Source organism: Hylobates moloch, unplaced genomic scaffold (assembly GCF_009828535.3).
Source record: "Hylobates moloch isolate HMO894 unplaced genomic scaffold, HMol_V3 SCAFFOLD_6, whole genome shotgun sequence".
NCBI lineage: Eukaryota > Metazoa > Chordata > Mammalia > Primates > Hylobatidae > Hylobates > Hylobates moloch.
In genome coordinates this window covers 25,457,620-25,484,407 of record NW_026652281.1, presented here as the reverse complement: position 1 = coordinate 25,484,407, position 26,788 = coordinate 25,457,620, and the positions used below count along the sequence as shown (strand labels likewise).

Sequence of the window (26,788 nt, the reverse complement as noted above, 5' to 3'; positions counted from 1 at the left end):
CCCCTCCCCTCCCCTCCCCTTCCTTCTCTCCCTCTGTCGCTGCTTCCCTTTTTCTCTCCCTCCTTCCCCTTTTCTCTCCCTCCTTCCCTTTTTCTCTCCCTCCTTTTTTTCTTCCCTCCTCCTTTTTTCTCTCTTTATCTCTTTCTCAACAGCAGTTAGCCCTGAAAGTTTATCTTAAAGAATTAAGAAATTTTCAAGCATGAGGAATAACTATTTTCTTAATATATTTAGCAGTACACATATGTTTTTTGGTTAGAATCAGGCACAGAGAATCTTTTTGTGGTGACTTTATTTAAATTCTGTCATTTATTTAGGATTTTTTCTTTTTTGAGACAGAGTTTCTTTCTTGTTTCTTAGGCTGGAGTGCAATGGTGCAATCTTGGCTCACCACAACCTCTGCCTCCTGGGTTCAAATGATTCTTCTGCCTTGGCCTCATCAGTAGTTGAGATTACAGGCATGCATCACCCCGCCTGGCTAATTTTTTTGTATTTTTAGTAGAGACGGGGTTTCTCCATGTTGGTCAGGCTGGTCTCGAACTCCTGACCTCAGGTGATCCACCTGCCTCGGCCTCCCAAAGTGCTGGGATTACAGGCGTGAGCCACCATGTCCAGCCTAGGAATATTTTTAAAATGATAAAGTCCATGTGTTCCATTAAAGTGTTTATGGCATTAAGTGATTAAAAATTGCTTCTGAGCCAGATGATAGCCAATAAACAGTTATTAGTTCTCTCAAGAGATGGTCTGGGAATTCAGTGCAACTGCAATCCTGCTTACATTTCTTTATTCTTAATAGCACACAGTATTGTCTGCTACTCTTTTCATTATATTAAAAATTATGGTGATGCACATGTTCTCACTCATATGTGGGTGCTAAAAAATTGATCTAATGGAAGCAGTGAATAGGATGGTGGTTACTAGAAGCTGGGAAGGCTAGTAGGGAGGGGAGATAAGGAGGGTTTGGTAAATGGGCACAAAAATACAGTTAGAAGGAATAAGATCTAATGGTCACTAGCACAATAGGGCAACCATAGTTAACAAGAATTTATTGTATATTTCAAAATAGCCAGAAGAGTAGGTTTGGAATGTTTCCCACACAAAGAAATAATAAATATTTGAGGTGATGGCTAGCTCAGTTACTCATATTTGATTATTATCTGTTGTATGCGTGCATCAAAATATCACATATATTCTATAAATATGTACCAGTATTATGTAAAAAAAGAAAAGTTAAAGAAATTATTATTAATGTTGACAGCATTTACCATATTATCCACCTTAATCCTTGAATCATCCTTTTGAGGGTGGTTTAATTATTTCCATTTACTGTGTCAGAAACCGAAGCCTCGAGTGGCTGTGTGTTTCACAACACCATGATGCGTCGGAGTCATAAATTTTAATATCTATCTTTCTCAGCAGATTGGATAAAAGTAACTTGAGGCCAAAGATCATGTCTGACTCAAATGTATATTCTCGAGTTTTGATACATATTTTCTGAATGAACAATGATGATAAGATTTATTTATTGATATTGAATGCTTATTATATGTCTGGTACAGTGCCAGATGTTTTGTGTCTAGGACTACCTAGGGTTGCATGTCAGCTCTGTTCCTTACTAGAAGTGAGTTCTTGGGTTAGTTGTTTAGCCTTTCTGTACCCTGTGTGCCTCAAAGACAAAATGGAAATAGTAATAGTATCTGTTCCATAAAGCAGTTTGAGAATGACGTGAGTTAACATATAAAGCACTTAGAACAGTGCCTGGCACAGAGCAGGCAGCTTGTGCATATTAACTATCATTATTATTTCCAACCTAGACATATCCCATTCTGAAGTATGTGCCCTTTTAGTAACACCTATCCTACTTTGTGTCATACTTAAAAATTTTTATGTACAGAGTTCCAAACTTTCTTTGTCTATTACTTGAGCCAAACTTGTGTATTGTAGTATTTTCAGTGCTAAGAATCCCATTCATTACCACATTGGGTGTATAAATGTAGAGAAACATCTTGGGCATTTCAAAATTAGAATTATTGCTAGTTCTAATTAAAGTTATCAATTTTCACATAAGTAGGATAAACAAATTCCTCTGTTGAAGTAACAACAAGTTATGTGGGTTGTTGTGTGTGTATGTGTGTTTCTTCTTTCTAACTTATCAAAGAGAAGTTTTGAAATCTTGGATTTTCTGTAAGCGCTTTCTAATGGGTTTCCTTGTTTAGTTTTTCACAAGAGCAGGTATATCATCCCCATATCTCTGGTGAAGCACTCTCCAAGTGTGTTGACATTTCAGGAAGCCTTGAATGTTGCTAAATGCATCTGTGTTTTCTGCTGAGTGGTTGGCCCAGACTCAAAATGTGTGCCTACATAAGATAATTTCCAAGTATGATTTCTAACATGATAGAATTGTAGTTGTACACACATACGTGTATATGCAAGTCAATATCGCTTAGAGGCCCCTGCCTTTTTTATTAACGTCATTGTTTTAGAAGTTTTTAATTCCTTTAAATCAAAAATTATTGTTTTAATTATTTAAAAAATTATGTCCCAGATATATTAGCTTTTTGATTTTTTTTCCTGTTTTGCCAGGATGTAGATATTATATCTTTACAGTTGTTGAAATTTGATTAACTCTTACATGTTATCTTTAACAAATATTATCATGAAGACTATTCCCTGACAAAAAGTATATTTTGTCCATTCAATTCTCCTAGCTTGCAAAATGTACAGTATTCCAATAGTTATCTCCCTAGTAAAGGCTATGTAAGGACAGAGGGCACCTTGATATTGATAACACATTTTGTTTTGGAAAGAAGATGTAAAGTCATTGACATACAGTGTGAGAGGCCTGTGAATATGAAAGTAAAAAGGAAATAATTACTTGATTGCAGAAATAGTGTTAGTCATCTCTGTCATAATCTCCTTTTCCATTTGAAAGAAAGTATTCTTACTATTATAGGTAATGCGTTTTGCCAAGCAAAGGGGATAGTAGCAGGAATCTTGTATAAATCCTTCCTATGCAAACACGTGTGTTTCTCCTACAACTGAAAGAAATAACTACCTTCGATAGTACTAGTAATCTTTTCCTTTTGAAATTGAGTTAGTCAAAGCTTCCATCATAGGAAGGAAGAAAACTTCTAGTAGCTTATTACGCATTCCTGAAAAAAAAAGACAAAAGTGCAAAACACAACCTAAATATCCTTTTTTATTAAAAGTCAGAATTAGCATTGCAAATACAATCCAGAACTTCAGAGCTGTCACTTAGCATGAACCTTTTGATAAATTGGATCCTGATATTTACAAAATCTATTAAAATACAACCAATAGTGTGTTTGTTTATATGTTGACAAGATGATATACACCCTGAAGGTCAAGGGTGATGTGAACTGTTATGGTGTTCTTGTCAAAGTAGCTAAAAAAAGTGGGGTGGTGGCTATTTAAAGAGTTTTGATGGAATAATGGCTTTACCACAAGTGTGACAGCAAATGCAAGGATCATCTTGAAAAAGTTCAGTTGATTTGAAACAAAAATCTGTGATGTTTATCAATCAAAAAAAAAAAAAAAGGAAAGTCTCTTCTTCCTTCTGTAGCATGTTAGAAAGTTGGCAGCTCAAATGGAAAAACAAATAGTGAAGTTAAACAGAAAGAACAGCATTGATTTAACTTCTTGGGTGGTTTATCAAATGCCACACGAACTTTTCATTCTGTCTTGTCATTTATTAATTACCCTCTTTTAATCAAGCCAGTGAAAGATCAGTTTACAAACTTTTGGGTTACTTCTGTGTAAATAGTTCCAACAACTCAAAGTCACTTTGTCCTTTTACTAAATAATCTTCTCTAATTGTTAGCCAAGTTTTACTTCTTTTTCTCTCATAAAAACTCAAAATTTATCTGAAAAATAAATGTGGGATTTAAATAATGCTTTTCCCAGCGTGATTTTATTACTACATTTGAATTCCTTGTTCTCTTTATCTTAACAATGGTAATGGCCTTAGTTATTAGAGATGTTAGCTCAAAAATGTAGAACGTGAATGCATTAAAGGTCAGTTAAATTTTTCAGTATAGATCTTTATTCTAGTGTTTAAAACTAGCATCTAGAAAAAAACAGTAAAAACTGTATATGTTAATTTCAAAGTAATAAATTAAGTTTATTTTAATGAAGGGAATTGGTACAGTATGTTAACCAAATATGAATTGATATAAGAAGATAGATTTGGATGTTAGATCCCTCCATCTATTTAGAAAGCATTTAAATTTTTATGTATTTTAAATTATAGCACACACAGAAAGCTAATTTTATGGGCATTTTTGAATTTAATGTTAAAAGGAACTGAGCTTTTTAATGTGTTTGTCATAAAATGGTTTAATTAAATGAAATTAAGCCAGAATAACCGTAAACAGACATAAAAATTATTAACCTCATATCTCTACCAATATTTTCAATATAGGATTTCTGCTAAACAGTATGTGGTTTAGCTCCTGGGAATTCATTCTTTGAGTACATTTAAATAAATTGGATCATCTCAAGTTACTGCTCCGAAGGCAGAGATTTGCAATAGAATGTTACTTAAGACATCAGTGTTTTAAGAAGCTAATCACGTCGCAATGCAGGGACATTTAACCTGAAGTGGTTGACACATTCAGCCTCCACAGGCAATAAGGACAACCAGATCTTATCAAAATAATGCATTAAAAAGAGCAAAAGTATTCTTAAAAAAACCCAACTCACTGATCCCTGTACTTCTTAAATAATTAAAAACTTTTGCTGAAAGCAAATTAACTCTGGTTTTCTTGACTTACAGGTTCACGATCACCTCAGAATTAGCAATTATTAGATGGTTTACACAGACTGGAAACTGTGGTGAGGTAAACATATATCAAAGTATTATGAAACCAATTAAGTGCTACACAAGTGCGAAGTGTTATATTAACATGAATGAAGCTACCTTTGCCTGTGTGCATTTAAAACATTTTATTTATTCTATAAGATGAAGGTTTAGAAATCAGCAACTCAGACACAAGTAGTGGAAAATCTTTAAGGCAATATTAAGACTTCTGAAATTCACCATGCTGAAAAAGCTAAGGTTGTTGCCCAAAACAAAAATAAAACAGAACAGAAAGACATCATTAACTGTTAAGAGTGAATGCAGACGTTTCTCCACTCAGGTGGCTTGTACATGTCCAATGGCTGAGCTCAGCTTTGTATTAAAGACCTGTGGATTTAATAAAACTTTAGGGTGAACCAATTTATGGTTGCTATAGATGGGAAGTTAGTAACACAACTTTACAACAACCACCCTCCCTCCACCCCCTGCAACGTCCTAGCCTGGAGCCCTCTAAGCCATTAAACTATTACTAAAGCTGATTAATCGACCCTGACTGCTTCGAAATAAAACAAATGATTTAAGAATTAAAGTTTCTGTATCCTATTATCAAACTCATTAAGTCATCTCAAACTGCTGAATTTTGGATGAATTTCTAAATTCCTAAGAATCTATTCATACACATTTATTCTCCCCTCCCCATATTTATCCATCATACACAAATATTAAAATAATCAGACCAATCCACTTGGACAGTGGAGATCAACATAATTACTTTAAAGTTTTGTTTGTTTGTTTTGTTAACTGTCATACTGCCTTGGGATATTTTTAAATAATTTTTTATTACTTTTTCACTCGCACCAAAGGAAAGGAAATTAAAGTATTAAAATTTTATTTGCAGACGGTCTAAGATCTTACGGTAGAAACGAAACTTTCTTCTTGGGCCAACTCTCACTGTTCTGCTAGTCGTGCATGGGTTTTGCAGAGGCCTCTTTGAAGTGAGAGTGACCAGATTTCTTGTGAGTTTCAGAGAAGATTTCAATTACAAGGTTATATTTTCAACCCCATCCCTCTCTGAAGCCAGACCTTTATCTCCTTTTGGAAATCATTCCATTTACGAGTTTTAAGACTATGATCATATGACTACAATTTGAATATATTCTTTGGCATGTTACATGGTGACCCGCCACTTCTATTTTATTTCTGTCCCGGTCGTTTTAATGTGTTTATAGGGTTCATGTTGGTGGAGAGCTGCTGTGAGATGTGGGATGTTACTCACCGAACAGAGTAGACTATTTTGCAAAGTAGACACCCAAGAGGCTGAAGTGTTTTTCATTGTTATTATTTTCTTTTATTTTGTAGAAAGAATGAAAATATAAAAAGAAAAAATAACTTAATTAGAAACTAAGTAGCCAGTACATCTAAGAGATTATGCATATATTTTAGCACATTTGACTCTATTTTGGAGCCTTTTGACCAAATTTTTCTTCTGAATTTTAATTGTCTTATTTGGGAATAAGGGGCTGGAGATGTTATTTGGATTGCTTTTTTAATTTGCCGATGGTGGTAGGAAAAGGTTTAATAGAGGTGATTTTGTGTGTGCTGAATTTAGGCAAAAGAGTACATGTTTCAGTGTATTTCCTCTCCATTTCTTTCTCATTTTCCATCATTTACTTTCCATATTATTTTCAGCGTCCTCTCTCTGTCTCACCCACTGCTCTCCTCGCTTCCCAGAGTCTGGCTGGCAATGTGTGCATGGGAACCTTAGCAGCCGAGGAGCATCCCAAGTTTGCATTGTGGTTTGGTGGCAACAACCCACACTCTGCAACCAAGCTCTTGGGGCTTTAATTCCCAGCTACATCTCCTTCTAACTGTATAATCTTGTGCAAGACACTTCTTCTCTTCATGCCTCAGTTTCCTATATGTAAAATAAGTTAATGGATGGTTGTGAGGATGAAGTGAGATAATATATGGTGCATCCTTCAAACTGTCCCTGACATGAGGTAAGCACCAAATATGTGTTTGCTGTCATTTCACAATATACCCATTTTTAAGTTACTTGCACATTTGTGTGGACAGTGGGATGTGGAAGAGTAAATTGGAACATGAAATTGGGAGTTGAGAATTCCAAGACCTGAATCTGATTCTGCTGTGAGTCAGTGTGCAAGGTAACTGCAAATCACTATTGATGTCTTGGGATCATCGAATTTTAGGATTTAAAAATTTTGATATTACCCTGGCATTTTACTTACGGATGAGCAAGCCAGGAAATCCTTAGAGCTTAAAATTACTCACCCTATAGCACACATTGCTAGGGCAGAGCTGGCCTTGGAAGCCAGTGCAGTGTCTTGCTTCTTAAGCCAGTGTTTCCCAAAGTGTGGTATGTTGTTGTATTTAAAACCATCCTTCTCAGCAAACTAACACAAGAACAGAAAACGAAACACCACATGTTCTCACCCATAAGTGGGCGTTGAACAATGAGAACACATGTACACAGGGAGGGGAACATCACACACCCGGGTCTGTCGAGGGGTGGGGGGCTAAGGGAAGGATAGCATTAGGAGAAATACCTAATGTAGATGATAGTTTGATGGGTGCAGCAAACCCACATGGCATGTGTATACCTATGTAACAAAACTGCACGTTCTGCACATGTATCTCAGAACTTAAAGTATAACAAAAAATAGAAAAAAATAATTGTAGGTGATGGCTGGGTGCGGTGGCTCACGCTTGTAATCCCAGCACTTTGGGAGGCCGAGGCGGGCAGATCACAAGGTCAGGAGATCGAGACCACGGTGAAACCCCATCTCTACTAAAAATACAAAAAATTAGCCGGGTGTGGTGGTGGGCGCCTGTAGTCCCAGCTACTCGGAGAGGCTGAGGCAGGAGAATGGTGTGAACCCGGGAGGCGGAGCTTGCAGTGAGCCGAGATTGCACCACTGCACTCCAGCCTGGGCGACAGAGCAAGATTCCGTCTCAAAAAAAAATTGTAGGTGATATACAGAAAAGTGTTCTTAATATACCTGGCACATCAAACCCACAGTTTTACAAATAATATTGCTTATGGTGAGACTAAGTACCAGGAACAAACTGATTTCAAGTCATTTTAAAAATATTAAGTATGTAATGGTATGGGTGGTATAAAGATAGAGGAAAAACCACGAATGCTGATGCTGAAGTTTGGGAAATCCTGCCTACTCGGGGTTCACCCCACCACCTTTCAAATACTGATATAGGCCAGAATTATATGACAGCCCACGTGGTTTTCCATGATGTAAGAATTTTTCTTTTTCACTCATGATTTCTTGCCCAAAGAAAAGAAACTTAGGCCTGGGGAGTTTTTCCTGTTCTAATGACTTTAAAAAATAAGCACATGAGTGAATATTGGTAAATAATATGACTTATGATACCAAAACATAGGAATCCATGTTCTGGAATCCTAAATGCAAAAGGAAGCAGTAGTTGTTGGCAATTGTACCAAGCTAAGAGAAGTGTGAAACATACTTTAGAGGGAAAGGACAGATATGAAAACCAAAATGTCAGGGATGGTTCTGATAGCAGGTTATCTTATCACATGCATATGAGCATTTACTCATTTGCTTTCAGCAGAGATTATTAAGCACCTATATAATCTCTGCTCTTTATCAGTGTGTACACAAAGGTAAAACCTGTTTCACACAGCAACTATATTTTTGAAACATTATAATTTGAATTTGCTTTATTCAAGTCATACTTTAGGGATTTGGGAAAGTTGAATGTTTTCAGGAAAACTAGTAAAGTTTTTTGTCAAACAAAATTATTCCTTTATCTCTTTGGTAAATTTGGATTTTTATATATCACATCTGTAAAAAGCAAAGCAAACATAATCATAGAATTTTCAATATTTGGACACATTAGATGACAAGTGTTTGGTTTTGTTTCAGTTGTGTGCTGTTTCTTTTTGAAGGCATGGAAAGAAGCTATTGGAAATGTCAACTGGTCTAGGAGAGATGCAGCAGGGCCCTTCCTTAGCCTTGTTAAGCACCATGCTTCCTGCGCCTTCCCTTTAAAGTACATGATATGGTTTGGCTCTGTGTCCTCTCCCAGATCTCATCTTGAACTGTAATCCTCACATGTCGAGGGAGTGAGATGACTGAATCATGGGGGTGGTTTCCCCCATGCTGTTCTCCTGATAGTGAGTTCTCATGAGATCTAATGGTTTTATAAGCGTCTGGCATTTCCCCTGCTGCCACTTTTCTCTCCTGCCTCCTTGTGAAAAAAGTACTTGCTTCCCCTTTGCCTTCTGCCATGATTCTAAATTTCCTGAGGCTTTTCCTACCATGCGGATCTGTGAGTCAATCAAACCTCTTTCCTTTATAAATTACCCAGTCTTTCATATTTCTTTATAACAGTGTGAAAACAGACTAATATAGTACACTGGTTTAGTTTTTAAATGAATGAAAATTCTAATATTAAATTAGCAGTTCTTTGACAAGAAAAAGAATTTGTTATTTCTTAAAGTAGAGGTCTAAACTGGCTGAAGTGAGCTTTAAAGTATACTGTAGAATCTCTTGGTGGATTCTGTATTAGGCATATGTTCTTGTTTAGGTAGTCTGTGAAATGACCTCCTCATGGAAACATTCAGAAGAGATGCAGCTAATAGTTTATGGATAATATTCAGTGAAAATTAGATTTTGCATCTTTTTTTTGGGAGGTGTGTGTGTGTGTGTGTGTGTGTGTGTGTGTGTGTGTATTTTAGCATATGGATTGTGTGGTCCATAGATTATTTGCTGTTCTTGAAAGAGTCTTTAGAGAATCATTACTGGTATATGCCGAACCAGTCCTCAGGGATGCAGGTGTCACTCACTGTGTGTGGCCTGTGTTGGACCCTGGTGACTTTGTTTCTATAGGGTCACTGCATCTAGTGTTTTGATTCCTTTGACTTATCCAACCGATTTTTAAAATGTGAAGATTTGGGGACCTTGGGTTTATTACAGGTACAGAATTGAATTGAAAGATATCAGAGATTCTGGAACCAAGATGTGGTTGGAGAGGAGCATGAGGGATGGGGTGGGTGATGTGGGAGTATGACCTGGAAGGAGGAAGGATGGGTGGTAAAAAGGATGCTGCAGGAAGGGCTTCTGGTTGATATAAATGTTTTTATGATTTGTTGGTAGAAAAGATGCTGACACACTTGTAACCCTTATTTCAAAGGGCAGCAAATCTTGCACTTGATTTTTCTGTGTAAATAAACTGTGTAATTGGTAATAGTTTATATTAAACCATTCAAAAATTTTCTAAGCACTATTGCAAGCTCGTAGACTTCCCAAATGATATCATAATAATATCATAATTACTGCAGCTTATGAAGAAAATGGGTTAAGTTCTAAGATGTAGTAACATCTTTAATCTGAAATTATCTGCGCTTGGCCAAATCAGCTTTCCTGTATTTTCTTTCACAAAACATTTGGTCCCAATTGTAGTTTTCTTTCTTTCAGAAAAAAAAAGGTCAGAAAAAGTTCAAAATGACATGATGGAATATATATTTGTTTGGAAAAATGATCTGGTTATAGCCATGGCAGCTATATTAAATTTTTAGGGTTATGTGATATAGTTTTTATATTAATACCATCTTTGAAATTTATTTACATGATGTAACAGCTCTGATGGTTACATTACATCTTTGAAAGCAAAAATGTACAAACTAGCCAAGATTTATGCAGCTTCTCAGCAGGACAAAATTATTCACTTTAAAGGGAAAAAAAGATATTTGTTGGATTTTAATTATACCATTTAGATGTTGACATGTGTTAAATTTATTGCAAAAGAAATGCAAAGATGACTTACAGAAAAAAAAATTCTTACCTAATGAAAAATGGCACATATCTTGATAGGCTATGAATTTTTGCTTTCCGATGAAATTGTTACAAAGTAAATGTCTGAAAAACAGTTTTCATGAATAAGACAGAATCTTTACATTCAGTCTTTCTTCTGGTGCATAGGATTGTTTTATGTGCTTACTCTTGCTGGGACTTACGCTTGTAAATGGCTTACTAATAAACAGAAGGCAAGTTGTTAATTCTTAGATTTTAATTCTAGGTATTATTGTTTTTAAAGTTGTTTACAGGCTATTCTGTCATCAGGCATGTCCGCCTTTTAAATCGAACCTCAGATTCTAAGTTAAAATCTTTTTTATAAAGTCAATTATTTTTTAGAGTTAATTCTGATAATTTTTACATGGGTGATTATAGAAATTAAATAGAGAAAAGTATAAACCATGTGCAATTTATCATGATTATGCTTCCTTGGTTTTATAAACTCAGTTTTGAGAAATTATATCCCAACTCAACATTATTTTATAAAATAAATATATCAAATTCTGATTGTTTTGAGGATATGGGAGTAATACTATTTCCTCCCTTTAAAATATTATTTTAACTTAAAAAGAAATATGTGATGCAATGAGATACATCTGAAATGATTTAGAAATTTTGAAGAAAATTTTCAAGTTTGAATTTGCCTGAATTAACATATTAAACATTATTTAGTATCTCGGCATTTATGTAATTCATTCATTATATAATTAAAGCAATTGTATAGGAATTTTTCAGAATTTTTTATGATTTGTGAAAGGGGATCACTGAGCTATAGAAAAAAAAGATTTTTGTTTTTCTAGAAATTCCCTTTTGTAATTGTATGTCAGGCACTATTTGCAGCCCTTCATATGTCATATTTCTCTTAAATCTTTGCTTACTCTATAGAGTTATTATTCTCTTCTTACACACAAGAGTGACCTTGGAGAAATTAAGTAACTTATCTGAAGTCACCCAGCTGAGACTTGATTCCTGCTCTGCCCAGTTCCACTTAATACACAATACCCGAGGGCCCAAAATTCTGTCATTTCTTTTGTATTTAGCTATGCCTAGTTTTTCGGAAATATTGAAGTAGAAGGAAAGTTGTTTTGGAAAGGGAAATTAAAACCCACCAATAGAAAACAATGATAATGGTGCTGTTTGAGCACTTACTGTATGTCAGGCTCTTAACATGGACAATCTCATTTTATCCTCACAGAAACTCTGTAATATGTCATCTTACAAATGACTTAAATGTTTTGCTGAATCCCAGATTCAGAACCAGGCTGATTCACTCCACGACCATGCCTCCTTTTCATTTAAATCTAAATGCACAGCTTAAACGTTTGTGTAACTGAATTCACTTTTAATTATGTGGAATTTAAAAAAATACATCTTTTTAACAGTTTATTCTTGACTCAGTGGCTCGGAAGGCGTAAATTATGATTAAATTTGCCTAGGTCTAACAAAAGATTGCGACTTAGGTTATCCCACCTCCCTCTTACTGGGTATTGAAATTTTTTTATATACTTGAAATGGTTGCATTATGACTCTTATCCTTCTGCGTTCCAGCAGTCGAGTACTTATATTAAGACATATTTACACAGTCATCAATTCATGGGGTCATGGAAATGGGCTGGAGAATCCCAAAGATCATCTTATTTAAAGCCCATGCTTCACAATGGAGCACATGGAGATTCAAGTTCAGTGACTTAGTAGGTCATACAGTTAATACTGCCAGAGTAAGAAGTAGAACACAGGATTCCTCATCTGTAGCTCATCTAGCCACTAATTAACTAGGGAATATGAGGGGGTAAGCCAGAGGGAGATTAAGAATGCCTAATTTATACAAAATTTACAGCTCAAAAAGGAAATGATTCTACTGAATGAGCTAATTTAATGTGATTACATGTTTTCTTTTTAATAGGAAAAGTGGTGGCATCATAGGATTTGATCAAAGCTGACAGAGAATGCTTTGGTGTCTTAATAACCGTTAACTCACTAAATTCAGCAATAGGCCGTGCTAAATGTTCACAAAGCTGAAATATTGAGCAGCCCAGTGTAATCTGGCCCACACACGTGGTTTCTAACCTAAAAATATCTGTCTTATGAAATAAACCAACCAAAGGATTCTATTTCAGTTTGCTTTTCTAGCGGTCCTGAAAATGTGGTCAGGGATTTAGGTAAAACCAGTATATCACAACACAATTGCAATCAAATTCAAAATGAAAGCACAGTGAAAACCAAAAAAAAAAAAAAAACAAAAAAAAACACACACACACACACACACACAAAAACAAACCAAAGCAAAACAAAACAAAAAAAACCTCAGGATTTCTAGCTCAGGAAAGGAGGAAATGAGAGTGAGATCAAGTACTTCAGAGACTGAAGAAACCTGTCAACCTTTGAAGAGAACCTCCTCGAAAGTACATTAAACATCCCAAGAACTCTAACTCAGTCACGGATGTTCTCATTTCTATTTCTCCAGTCAGTACTATCCTTTTATCTGAAGGTATGGGATTTGGCAGTAGTTTTTAAAGTGTGTGTGTGTGTGTGTGTGTGTGTGTGTTTACACACCTCCTTTGAGAATCTAATAAAAACTATGAACCTTCTTCCCAGAAGGTTACTCATATGCACACACACCATTTTCTTGTGGTTTCAAGGTGTTTGTAGCCCTGCCTGAAGCTTCTCTATAGACCCCGCCATAAGAGATTTCATCCATTATTTCCTTTCAGCCCACAGATGCTTCCTGTGGAAAGAAGGGAATAAATCCCACTTCCTGTCTAGAATTTAGGAAGCCTACAGGTTATAACAATGTGTAACTAGGTGCCTTCTTTTCTTTGGGGACTGATGTGAGCCATAACCTCTGCAAAACAAAGGATCAGCAAACCTTGTGTCCCAGACATTCAGGTTGACGGGATCTCTCTGTTAGATTTCCTGGGAACCAAACCTTACGACGCAGATGCCCATCCAGAAACACAGGGCGTCTCTCTGGGAGACGGCATGGTGTCCCAGTGCTGGCTGCACACTTGCCAGCCTCCCGCCCAGCTGTGTGAAAGGAGCTTTATTAGCCAGCCCAAACCAGGCCTGTTTGGAGGCCTGAGCCACTTCCATTTTCTGAGGCTCTTGATATATTGAAAAATGAAAAAAATGCCAAAATAGGGTTACAAAAACAGTGGTATACTTTAAATGTTTACCTTTAACAACTTAATGCTTTTAATACGAGAAACATAGAACTGTGCTATTCATAAGTTAATTACAGGATTTATAAAAATGTTAATTTATGGTTTGCTACAGGCAGTGTGGTCCAGTCATGGGACCCAATTTAGAGTTGTGCAAAGAAGGCCTCCTTCTTTCAATCCTGTCAGTCTATCTCTGTGATTGTATGCATAACCTCATCTGGAAATGGCTTCAAAGGTCTAAATTTGAGGCTCTTTATGAAAGTGGGGCTGAGTGGCCCTGCTAGCACCCCCTGGAGAGGACTTGCAGAAAGCTCTTCTGAGGAGGACCTGGGGTTGCCCTTGTCACCAGAATCCCTTGCCTTCTCCTTTGAGTCTCACCCTCCTCAGGGAGCCTGTGCTCCTGTACTAGGACTGCAGCAGCATGATGGGCAGCTTCCCCTAGAGCTCTGTGAGGACTAACACAGCCATCTATGCAATGGGAAGGATCTTGGGAATGGCCATCTGCTCTCCCCCATAATGGATGACTTCAGCCCTTACTACACATTTTCGAATTCCTTTAAAAGGTCATTGCCCCCTTTCAAACTTCACTTAAGGATAAAGCTCAAAATGCAAATATTCTTTTCAAGAGTAGCTCCTTGACCCACCTTCACAACTAGGTATAAGTTACAGCTACCAGGATTCTTATGAGAGGAGAACTGGGGCCTGAAGAGAAGCACTGAGGCATGAATGGGGTGGGGGGATGGTTTGAGGAGTCAGTGAAAGGGAAGACTAGGGATGGTAACAGTAGTCCTCAGCGTGGGACAGTTTTAGGGTTTGGAATGGGAGGAGGACCAACACTTGGAGAGAGAGAGGTACATGCTAGGCCTCTCCATTGGGTGAAGTGTTTATCCTGCTGCTTTGTAGCAGCCTCAACTCTGCAGAGACTTTTGGACATTTTTAAAGGAAATGTTCATTTTGACCATTGAGGCAAGGCATACTTTGGAAAGCAACATTGTATCCCATAAAATTCTCCCAGGGCATACTCAACTCTGCCTTAGCTGTTTTGGCTCACTCACAGAGCAGAGAGACATGGCCCAGCCCTTAATGCTTGGGTACCTCGCAGGCGTCGTGTCCTTTTATCTATATCCACCTGACTGTCCATCTCTTCATCCAGCTACCCATCCGAACAGACATCCATCCAAACAACCAACCGACTGACAGATATTCCCAACACAAGGCACTATATGCCAAGCACCATGCTAATGCCTAGGGATACCATGGCAAACAAGACAGATTTTATCCTTGCCCTCCTTGAGGTTATATCCTTGCATGCTTGTTTAATGCTGCCTTTTAAATCCAGCATTGGTTTAAATGATTAGCTTTGCCTCTCTTTAAGTCCTGATGTCCTTTTTGCAAAATTGTAATGGATTACCTTTTCCACACATAGGAATCCCATTCTAGACAACAAATATCCAAAGGTTGGATGGGAAAATCTACAAATTTGGTACCAGATAAGATATCTTATGATTTGTTTTACATGTCTCTCACCTATGACACTGTAAATTACTTGAGGGCAGGGAGTGGGTCTTAGGTTTTTAAAGCTCTGCACCATGCACAGTGGCTGGTGCACAGTAGCTGCTTACTAAATTTTTGTTGAAAGAATGCTGTCTGGGAAGTCAGAGGTCTAAATTTGAGACTCACCATTACTGTCATCACCCTCTACCCTTGGTGCCTCATCTCTTGGATCTTAATGGGGGAGGAAACCCATGGCAAGTAAATGTCTTTGATGTAGGCCAGTAGTGGCTCTTACATGCTCCCTTTCTTGAGCACCCTGAGTCTGAGGGGTGGCTTCATCTCTTCTGTTGTTGTCTGATCCAGGGCAGGACAGTATAAACTGGGAACTGAGTGTATGCTCAGCACTGTCCCAGCGTGACATAAGGAATGTCTTCTCAGTTATTTAAGATCTGAAAATATGTTTCCTATCCTTGACAGACGGCCACTTTTCCCTTAATAAAGCATGTCTGACAATCACACTTTATTGGTGTGGTTAGGAAAAGAATGTCGTAGACTTAGGAAAACATAATAATTTAAAGAGTGACACATTTCAGCAAAGAAATAAAGCTGTTGCCTGCTCTGAAAAGAAGTAAAACCATAGGAAACCATTACTTCATTGGGACAAACATTCTGTGTCTTTAGAAAAATCTCACTAAAAAAAAGCGGGTGAGCTCTAGGGCATAGTCTGTGTCTACGCATATATAGAAGTAGTCTCTCTGATTTCCCACTTAATACTTTGGTAAGTATTTAATACGATTGCTGTCTAACATAGCGGTTTGCACCTAGGCTTTGGTCCAAGCTGCTTCTTGGAAATCATATTTTTCAATAGCTACTAGGCTGAGGTGTAGTCAGTAACTGAGGTATAGTCAGGTTTCAGCAAGGTCTATTCGGTATTGTACCCACTAGACTATATAAACCAAAATTTCCACTACAATAAAGAGTTAAATAGTACTCCAAAAGATATGTTGCAGGAGCCATATAGAGATTTCAAGTGTGCATCGCAGTGTGAGCATTAACTTAAATGTGTCATTTTATAATTCTCTAGTGCAGAACTATTTGGTGTACGATTGTATGTAACGTGCAAATCCCATCAGTTCACACTACTATTATTTGTAGGATTATTTTAACAAAATAATAGTTCCATTTCCTATTTGGTATGAAACTAAGGCTTTATTTTTAAAAGTGGAGGAAGATGTTAATACAAATTTCTCTGTGGTTTATTTTCCAAAATTGATACTTTCTCATATGTAGCATGTTGTTGTTGTTGTTGTTTCCAAAATCGATCTTTCGCTGACACGAGAAAGGATGCTGAGTAGCTCTTCACATTTGCTAGCCACAGTCTGAGATTATTTGCAAGGCAGGATTCTCTGATGCCGAGGGCTGAGGTCTAGTTTACTGATCCCCTTCCATCTCAGCAAAAGTGTATATGAGAGAGAAGAGAGAGAAAAGCCAGAATAGGAGGGAAGCTGGAAACTGGTGCTTACTCGTTCATCTCAGGATATGGAGACAAACGTGGTAATAATGAAAGCTGCCCTTTGTTTACAATACACACAGTTTGTGGCAGCAATCTTTATAAGCCCCCAAATGGCACTTAATAAATAAAAGAAGATACAGGTTTTCTTGATTAGTTAGATATAAATGTTTACTCAAGCTTTCATGAGAGTTTTCTTTATTTTTACAGAGCTCTCTCTGCTCAAATGAATGCATGAACGAATGTCTATTTTTTAATGTGAACTCAGTGTATATAAAATAAGTTTTCGCAGGATCCAAGTTCATTTCATTTGTAAATATATTTGATAGATGTCAAGAATTCTTGTTGACTGCTTTAATTAAAGATAGATTTTTAAAGACTGGATTTAAGCAATTTTTAAATGGGTAGATTGTGTCAAAGAATTTTGCAGTCTGTGAAATACATTAACACTGATACTAAAAAGAGAGAGAGGAAAAAAAAAAACGAAAAAGAAACTGCTCCATGCAAATATTTCCAAGGTTGTTCTTAGCAATGTAGGGTTACCATTTTTTTCCTTTTTAGTGTTGATGTTGTGTGGACACTGGAGACAGTTGTGCACTGTGGATATTATTGCTGCAACGGAGAAGAGGGAAAAAGATAGGTTTGCAGCAGAGCCTGTGGATGGCACCAAGCCAGTGCCGTGAAAAATGGCAAACATGTCACAGCTAACAGCTGGATGCAGAAATATTTCTCTTTAATTTGGATGGATAAAATTTTTTTCACAGCAGGGCACTCTCAAAAGAGTACAACATCAAAGAGGGCGGGTCTCACCAGTCAGACATCAGCTGGCTCCAGGATGGAGCAAAATGAATGAACTGTCAGGACTTTTCCAGCATATATGCTTTTGCCAAGTGAAAAGTTAAAGGTTCAGTGGCTTGTTCAGATCACAGACAAAATCCTGATAATGGAAGCCTGATTCCCCAAAGTCTTCTTCTGATCAACAGACAGAGGATGCCTGAAGAAGACTCCAGATTGATGGATGGCAGGCTTCATATCGACGGCTGCCGCCGTCTTCAGAGATAAGTGGAATTCACCAATTGCTCAACAGTTCTCAGGAGTGCCTGAGTCTCCATGTCATAATCCTCAGAGTCACCGACTTTCCTCTGCTAACTTGACATTTAGCAGCAGCTGACCCACAGTGTGACCAAAATACCCATTTCCATTTCTTCACATGGCCGGCTCTCTGATGAAGGCTTTGCAAACACCACCACGGGTGTTTTACAGTTTATTGACACTTTTCAACTGTTTTTCTGATTACCATATTTCAGTCTTGACTTATATGTTAGTATTATCTGCAAACTCAACATAACCCTCTAATGATTTTCTAATATTTCTGGAACTTGATGAATGTGAATTGACAAAGTACAGTATATAGCTTTATATCAGCATTACTGAAAATACAGCAATGGTGTATATAACCATTACTCACTTATTTTATGGGGCATCTATTACTTGACCTTTGAAGCCATATTTTAGAATCTTGGCATTCGAGACATGCCAAAATATTCCAAACCAATGTGAGAGGAAAGGACTTCCTTATTAGACACAATAACAAAATAAGTTAATTATAATGGGTGGAGGAGGGAGAAACTATTAAAATGAAAAAACGTATAATATTATATATCTGAGAAAAAATAAAAAGCTGAACACACATAATACGGGCAAACTAGTCGGTGTTTAATGAAGAAGCTTTATTGTAAAATATGCATATTCACGGTCTTATGCATTGTCTTTTTTTTTTTTTTAATGTTGTTGGTCATTATGACACATTGCGATAAGCAGAAATGGGGATTTGTGTCTTTATCCATTGCATGGTTGCTGGTTGTTTACATTTTAATAACAGATTAAGTAATTCTCACTAAATTGACATTTGTTCTAAAAATAGAAATTTGATTGCTAAAGAACTTTATTAATCATTATGAATGTTTTTATGACCCTCATTTGGAGAATTTCAGTTAGTTTTAAAGGAAGAGCTCTACATTTCTCTCTGATAGGGCAAATAGGATGTGATGAAAAAAGCAATAACATGGTGGCCTATGATTCACATTTCCCAACTATATAACTGCGAGCAAATCATTTCATCTTTCTCAGCCCAAGGCTTATTACCTGTAAAACAATAATATTCTCAGCTTCCCTTGTAGGTCAGTTATACAAATAAATAAGCCTGTAAAAGTATTTTATAAACTCAAATGCCACACGAATATGTATGACTTGGTCATTAACTGATGTTCTTTCCTTGTGTGAAGGTGGAGGCAGATGCTTTCACTTGTTTTGAAAGTTTTATTTTGTGATCTTCCTTCTCAAGCCTTGATTTAGCTTTATTTGAAAGTTTCAAACCAGAAAGGTTAGTAGGCCACACTGTTGTGGTATTTGCTGTTTTCCTCTCTAGACTGGGGAGCAGTGCTGGATCTCTGTGGATCTGAGGCTCCAGGCTGAAATCCACAAATGTCCCCTGCTCTGCATCCAGGTACATGTGACTGCACAGACAGCTCACCTACCTTGAACATATTGAGTGTTGATGCAGGAATATGGCACTGTAAGTTGGGGCTCCCTCTGGTCAAAAATGTCAGTGACTTCAGAGGTCAAGCAATCCTCTATGGTAAGTGATGTTCAGTGAGAGATATTGGGATATTGGGGTTCTGAAGCCACAGCTAATTAAAACTTTTGTAATAAATACTTGTTAATTTCAAGCATGCTCCGGAAATGTTCTCAAAGGTATAGTGGGTGCCTATGTCTTTTGCATGACAAGCGACACTGCAATGAACTAAAAACTGATTAACTTTAGGTAAGTGTGGAGTTGAAGAAATGATTCCTTACCATTTTCTGGACAGTATTTACATTCATATACCATTTCTTATTTTGACATAGTTTGCTTTATTTTAAAAATAGATTCATCTGGGAGATAAAATATAAACTATTAATACTTCAACTGTTTTACTCCTGTATTCCCTTGATGTCATTCCAAATCTTTTTCTTCTTTCTTCTTTCTTTTTCAACAAAAGTTGATTTCCTGGTGTGTACAAAACCCTGTGTAAATTACCTACCTATCAGTAAATTAAAAAATGATTAAAATGCATTCCTGCCCTCAATGAGTTTATGCTCTGGTAACCTTAGAAATAGTTTATTTGGATATGCTGCACATAATATATTGTGGCCAGTGTCTGTGAGCAAGTTAGTAGATTATGTCTAGGCTGATGTTTCTTGTCTAATAATAGTGTTGGTCTAAGGCTGGCTATGTTCTTTGAGCTCTTACTAGATGTCGAGCATTGTTTTAAGTCCTTTACATATACTCTCTTATTTGGTTTTTATATCAGCTCTTTGAGGTAGGGATTATTATTAGCACCATTTTTTTTTTTCTCAGAAAAAGAAAGTCTCAGTTTCCTTAAGAGGTTAAATAACTGACCAAAATCACATCACCACAACTGTAACCCACATGCATTGAAACTGACACCCACATGCAAGCTCTTAACCTCTGTACTCTACACCCTACAGTCGCGCATAACCATAGTGGTTTATATCGTGTGTTTTCACTGAGAATACTTAAGAAGGTCTCCTTTAACAACCACTGTTCACCTTTTAAAAATCTTTTATTTAGCAATAAAAGTATTCTGGTCACTAATTTTTCGTAGTCAAAACAACCAAGAATCATTTTTTTGAGTAAATGGTTGTAGAGCTGTCTTATGGACTGCAAAATACTGGGCCTCTACCTCCTGACACACAGAGGAATTGTGTAGTAAAATATATTTATCTATGTTGGCAAACAGTATGCTTTCCTAAATTTCTAATACACTTGACTATTGGAACCCCAATTTTCTGAATTTTACAGAAAGATGGGACTGTGTAAAGGCACTGTGTAAATAGGTAGAGGATATCTGAGAAACCGTGTCTTTTTATCTGGTCTTCCCTGGTTACTCCATGAGCTGTGAAAGGATTTTAAACAGTGCTGGGTTCACAGGTCTAAACTGAAAATCTCCAACGACCTTTTCTGGGCCCTTTTTGTGGTAATTGTTTATTCCATTTTAAGTCATCATATGAAATTCACCTTTGTATTTCATAGAGTTGAAAGAGATTGGCTTCAAAAAGAATATAATATTTTTTAATCCTAGTTGTTAATACTTAGAATCAAGGTTTAATTGCATTTAGTGGTAATTTCTTCTTAAGCTTTGAGTAAAATCCAATATCTTTAAGAAGATACAGAATTATTGTGAGAATTCAATTACTTTGGCATGCATTGGGTTCCTCCTATGTGCTGGTCCCTGTGTTAGATGTATGGGCATAAAATATGCTTCCTCACCTCAGCTGCTTGGCGAAAACTGAAGGAGGCTGGCACTTTAACACACAACCAAATGCCAGTGTCTGGAGCCTTTGCACAGGGATATGCCAGGGTTGGGAACATGGGAGAGGGCGTCTGAAGTGTCTCCTTACCCCCTGAAAACTGGCTAATCCCTTTTTTTTTTTTTTTTTTTTTTTTGAGACAGAGTCTTGCTGTCGCCCGGGCTGGAGTGCAGTGGCATGATCTCGGCTCACTGCAGGCTCTGCCCCCTGGGGTTCACACCATTCTCCTGCCTCAGCCTCCCGAGTAGCTGGGACTACAGGCGCCCGCCACCACACCCGGCTAATTTTTTTTGTATTTTTAGTAGAGAAGGGGTTTCACTGTGTTAGCCAGGATGGTCTCGATCTCCTGACCTTGTGCTAATCCCTTTTATATGAAACCTTCGGATCCCGCTTCCCCCTCCCTATGCTGAAATCCAAAGAACCCGTTCAGGGAGGAACATATTCATGATTAAGTTGTAATTCAAGTTCCTTTTGTCTGAGGTCATTGGCTCTCTTCAGGATATTTACAGGACTGAATGAGGTGAGGAAGGCCTCAGCACACTCCCAGATGGGGAGGCAGAGAAGTGGAGAGAAGGTGAGAAGGCCCCGAGATGAGGTCTGGTTCTGTCATGGACTAGTCGTCTCACTTTGCTTAAACTACTAACTTTTGTAGACGCCATTTCCTTCTGTATAAATGGTTGGGGTTGGAACAGATGGTCTCTGAGGTCCCTTCCAAATCTGATTTTCCTGGCCTCTAAATTTAGCCACAGTGCTCAGCATTCTAGCGGAAGAGTTGGTGACTGAGTTCTTCATCGAGGCCTTATCTACTGGAGGAAATGTGCTGCCTGTGCTTTTTCACACAGGGTCCCCCAGCTCACCTTGGGCCCCTAAAGGTGTCCTGGGAACTGTCTCAGAGAATCATGGTGGGGTTAGTTGTGCTGGTGAGGTGCTCCCATCAACCCCTCATTTTTTAACCAGGGCAACTTTCATCTGTTTTTATAGTGGAATTACATTTAAGGCTTCCTTGAATTAAAGGGGATCCTTCACTTAAAAAGATCTTTGAAAGCCTGTGCTGGTAAAAATGAAGGGAAATTAAAAACGAAAACAAAACAAAACAAAACTCTGCACTCCCCTTCACTGGAAAACTACAGGACAGAAAGCTTGAATCTTGGGTCAGATGATGGCATCTGGGAAGCACAGCAGTGATGAATGTTTGCAGTGTTTGTAGGCTGTCACTTCAAACAGTTTTCTTTGAAAGTGTCCCCAGCTGTAAAGGACTGATTTTCAGTGGTGGCAGGAATTCCCTTACAGCTGGGCTTACAAATGTAAATGTCTAATGAGGCCAAGCAGGTAAGTAAATTAGTGAAGTGAGGACCCATCTTTTGATTTTTCAGAAGTTAGAAATCTCGACTAGATAAAATTAAAAAAAAATTTAAACATTGTGCAGGAAAATCAAGGTTGGTCTATTGCTTGAATTTAGCCTGAGAGCCACTAGTTTGCAAAGGAGAAACACTTTGCTCAGAGCCACCAGTACACACAGTTCCTATCGTTTGGAAGGTGGTATTATGCTTATGTTAAAACGAGCTTAGATCAGTCACTGGCTTACACCATTTCTATGCTTGTTGTTGTTATCGTAGGCTGGCAGCCTTGGTAAATGACAAAGCAGTGGACAAGCCACTCACAGCCAGTTGTTGTAACATGCAACCCTGGTGCATATTTTACTCCTGCTGCTCTCATTTAAAGCTAGATTTTGTGCAAGGAAAATAAGAGCATGGGAGAGAGTGGCACTTCCTAATATCCAGGATCACAATACAACTCCTTTCTTGTGGTAGCTTTTGGTTAATGCCATGCATGATTTGTAATGAGTGAGAAATTGTGTGATCATTATTTCAACCATATGTGTAATGTCCCAATAAATAGAATTAGATTCAATACTGTTAAAATTCCCTTAAAAAGGTAAGAATTAGGTCTCCCTTTTTCTTATATTTCCACTCCTATTGATAAAAGAGAAAGAACAGACCAAAAGCAATGGTTTGAAAATAGCAGCAACAACAATCACAAAAGAAATCAGAGGCTAATAATATAGTGATATGTATTACAAATATTTTCCCAAGAGGATAACAGATAGTTTTTAACATTAGGTAACATAGCTTCTCTGTTTTAACAATGTATGCAAAAACTGAACTACAAAAAAAAAAAAAAAAAGGGCTAGGTTTTCTTTTCATTTATTTTTCTCTCTGATGTTTTTTGAAATTAGTTAAGAGGCTCTTGCTATACTTTAGGTGAGAAAAAAAATCTCATTTGGGCTAAAATGGTTGACAGCGGAGAGAATGACATAAATGCACTTGAAAAATACGTAGAAGGCAAATTCAACTGGGTTTGATGACGGCTAGGCTCTGGGGGCTGAGGGAGAAAGCAGTATCAAGGTTGAATGAGTTTATTCAACTCTGGGTATGTAGTTATGGGGTTTAAGTAGGTGCATGGGATTTGCGTCACAGTTTCATGTGAAATATTATAATATTAGTATTAGCTCAAGCCAGGAAAGCCAAACCTCATGCCATGTGCTACATTGTGTGATATGCGGGAAAAGCCTGACAAATAGCCTTTTACTTTTCCTCAAGGCAAGTAGCAGTTTATATCAGGCAGGCAAAAATTGTAGATTTCCTTGTAGTCACAATATACTTAGTTAAGATTATTGCTGAAACAAGAGTGTAGGGGGAAACACTTTTCATACTAATTTTCAAGGTGGACTGGTTAGTGGCTGGTGATCAAATAAGCCAACAGTTAAGATAGCCCCCACTAGTTAGAAATGTTAGAGGATTTTACTTGCTGTTGAAGATAGTGGCTTGATGCACAAAGAAGGATTGTTGTGTGCACTTCTCAAAATGCTTCATAATAATTTTCACCAGCAGTCCCTATGGAAGGTTTATTCTTGAGGGAAGGGAGGGTAGGGGGCTGGGTCATCAACATTTCTTACTCCATTAAAGATTAACAGTGGCATTAAGGGAAACAAATGGCTTTGGTCAATGTTGCAATTTTGAAGAAACTGGTTCAGATGACAGCCTCAGAGTTGAAATTTTTAATCTTAACTAGTTTTTCTAAAAAACAAAAACAAAACCGCACAACAACAAAAACAGTCACAACTACAGTGTAATCAATCCTAAATATGTTGTCTATCATTAGATTGCTCATGTAGCAGATGTAGCCACCCCAAGCAATGTTTCCATTTTTTGCCATTATCCAATTTAAAGAAGTCATTAGCCTTAAATAAATACAATCCAAGAATCTCTTCAGTCTTCTCAAGCTAAATTGATTATCAGCTGTGATCACTCTGGTGTGTTTACCCAGTCATAACTTCTCAATTGTTTTTAACAGATTAATGTTTGTCTTTCATTGTGGGGTTAGTGGAAAGGTTGGGGTTGGAGAGGAATGAGTTCAAGAAAAGCAAAAAATAAAATAAAATAAAATAAATAAAGTAAAAAAAACTCAGCTGTTTTTAAATGACTAGTGATAGTAAAAAGAAACTGTCATCACTAAGCCCGTTTGCACCCCGTACCCCAGAATAGAACTGCTGAGCTAAACTAATATGAATGACCATACTAATTTTGGAGGCTAAATGCAACCAGTGAGGCTCTCTCTAATACTTATTTTCCATGCTTATTTGAAAAGGAAAAGTGGAAGGGCTGACTAGCAAGCGTGAGAGACACGATTTGTCAGGATGCTCTGGAGAAGTAGCTACCAGAAGAAGGATCCCATTGCTGATTTTATCTGAAAAGGTGCAGTGCATGATGGTCCTTCTGAGAACCATGCCCTTAGGAAACTTTTTTAACTGTCCCTGCTTCCTCGATGGCCCCAGGACTGGGAGTGACTTTCTAAAATTGCTGTGGATACATGACCTCCTCATCTCCCACTCCTCTAGATACCATGTTCCCCTAAGTGCCCTGGATCTGAAGTCGTTTCTGGAAAGGCAAGCTGTTGCCTCTGCTGTTGGCACTGACTCTGTGTTTGCTTGGCTCCCTGGTTGCTTTCACAAGACTTTTTGTCCCATGCTTATTGAGTAGTTTGAAGCGGATTTCATTTTCTCAAATGCTGTCTTGAAAGGAAATCTGCTTGAATTGATGTGAGGCAGTAACAATTAGACAACTCAGTTAAGAAATGTAGGATTCGTAGGAGACAGCCATTTTTTTCTTACCTTTTTTGAGTGTCTCTCTCTCTCTTTTTTTTTTTTTAATGACTCCTCTCCTACTAGTTTCAGGTCCTGAAAACTGAAGCCCTACATCTTCTTTGAGGTGAGAGTCCATTTATTTCACCAAAATCAGAGTCTGTTTTGCCAGTTCTTTATGGCTCCATAACTCTCCAACTGCCTTCTGCTAGGTGTCGCCCAGCCTGCTGAACAGACAGTTACTGCCTCCCGAATGCCTCTGGGCAGTGGTGTGTTTGAGACTGGGGGGCCTCGAATGTGGATGTTACAACAATGTCAGTGCAGCCTCTCCTTTCAGCTTGCTTTGTTTATCCAGCAGCTCATTACTTAAGACTAGCCTGTCAAAATCAGTTAAATATTCTTTGGGAAATATGGTCACATCCGTGAGATACCACAAATATGTTTAATACAGAGAAGATTGGCTTGATAAGAAAAACATGATCGACTTGCATCATCCAAACATATTTTCCTGTTATTCCGGTTGAGTGTCCACAAGCATCAATAAGCACTAGCAAACCTAAGGGCAATAAATTTCTGCAGCTGACACATAAAGACACCAAGGGAAGCAGGGAAAATGATTGCTGATGATTCGTTCTAACTACTTGACCTTCTGACCTCTTCTCCAGATATATGACCAGGATGGGACACTACAGCACTTTATTGATGGTGGGGAACCTAGTAAGTCGAGCTGGATGAGGTATATCCGATGTGCAAGGCACTGCGGAGAACAGAATCTAACAGTAGTTCAGTACAGGTAAAGTATATCTTGATTTACCACCTACAGAGCTGAAGCCATTTGGCTTGCATATACAAATTCAGGCTTGCCGCTGGTGGGTAAAAAAAATCCTGCAGAACTCTGCAAGGACTGGCAGACATTTTTTTTTTTTTTCTTTTTTGCTAGGTTTCTGAAACCTCGTTAGTTCCTATGACAGTAAGAGCATTCATGAACATTTAGGATTAACAGTGCTAGTAGATGGCCTCCTTCACTCCGTGCACATGGTGAAGTTACTCCCACATCATTAGAACTTCTAGAATGGTCTGAATGAGCCCAGCAAACCCACTGACTTGGGGTGCTTTTCCCAAGCAGACGTATTCACACAGATAAGTAGAAGGCCAGAGATTCAGCCTCAGGTCTCTTGCTTTCAGTCTCCTACATGCTGTCTCCTTTGACGAATAGCTTTATTTGCACAATAGCATGGGAAACCAAGAACTCTCTACCTTCCCAAGGATACCTTTCCAAAACCGTTAGACTTAGTGGCAGTGACAGAGACAGGGTAACTCTCCTGCTCCCTCTAAAGGTGGCAGTGGGTTTGGCCCTTTGATGATTCAGGATTCGTTTCAGTTGATGAGGCAGTTTCCGGGCGTAGAGAAGCCCCTGCTTTCCTGAAAGGTATAGGCAAAACC

The 26,788-nt window shown here is 37.8% G+C and overlaps 1 protein-coding gene across 1 annotated transcript in view; it reads left to right on the top strand.

The window, feature by feature from the left end:
• The window catches only part of PRDM6 (PR/SET domain 6), a 105,743-nt gene that overhangs the window by 41,383 nt on the left and 37,572 nt on the right, over positions 1-26,788 (top strand). Inside the window, exon 4 of the mRNA XM_032155899.2 lies at positions 26,011-26,138. Within this exon, the coding sequence (XP_032011790.1) occupies positions 26,011-26,138 (128 nt within the window). The remainder of the gene's footprint in view (positions 1-26,010; positions 26,139-26,788) is intronic.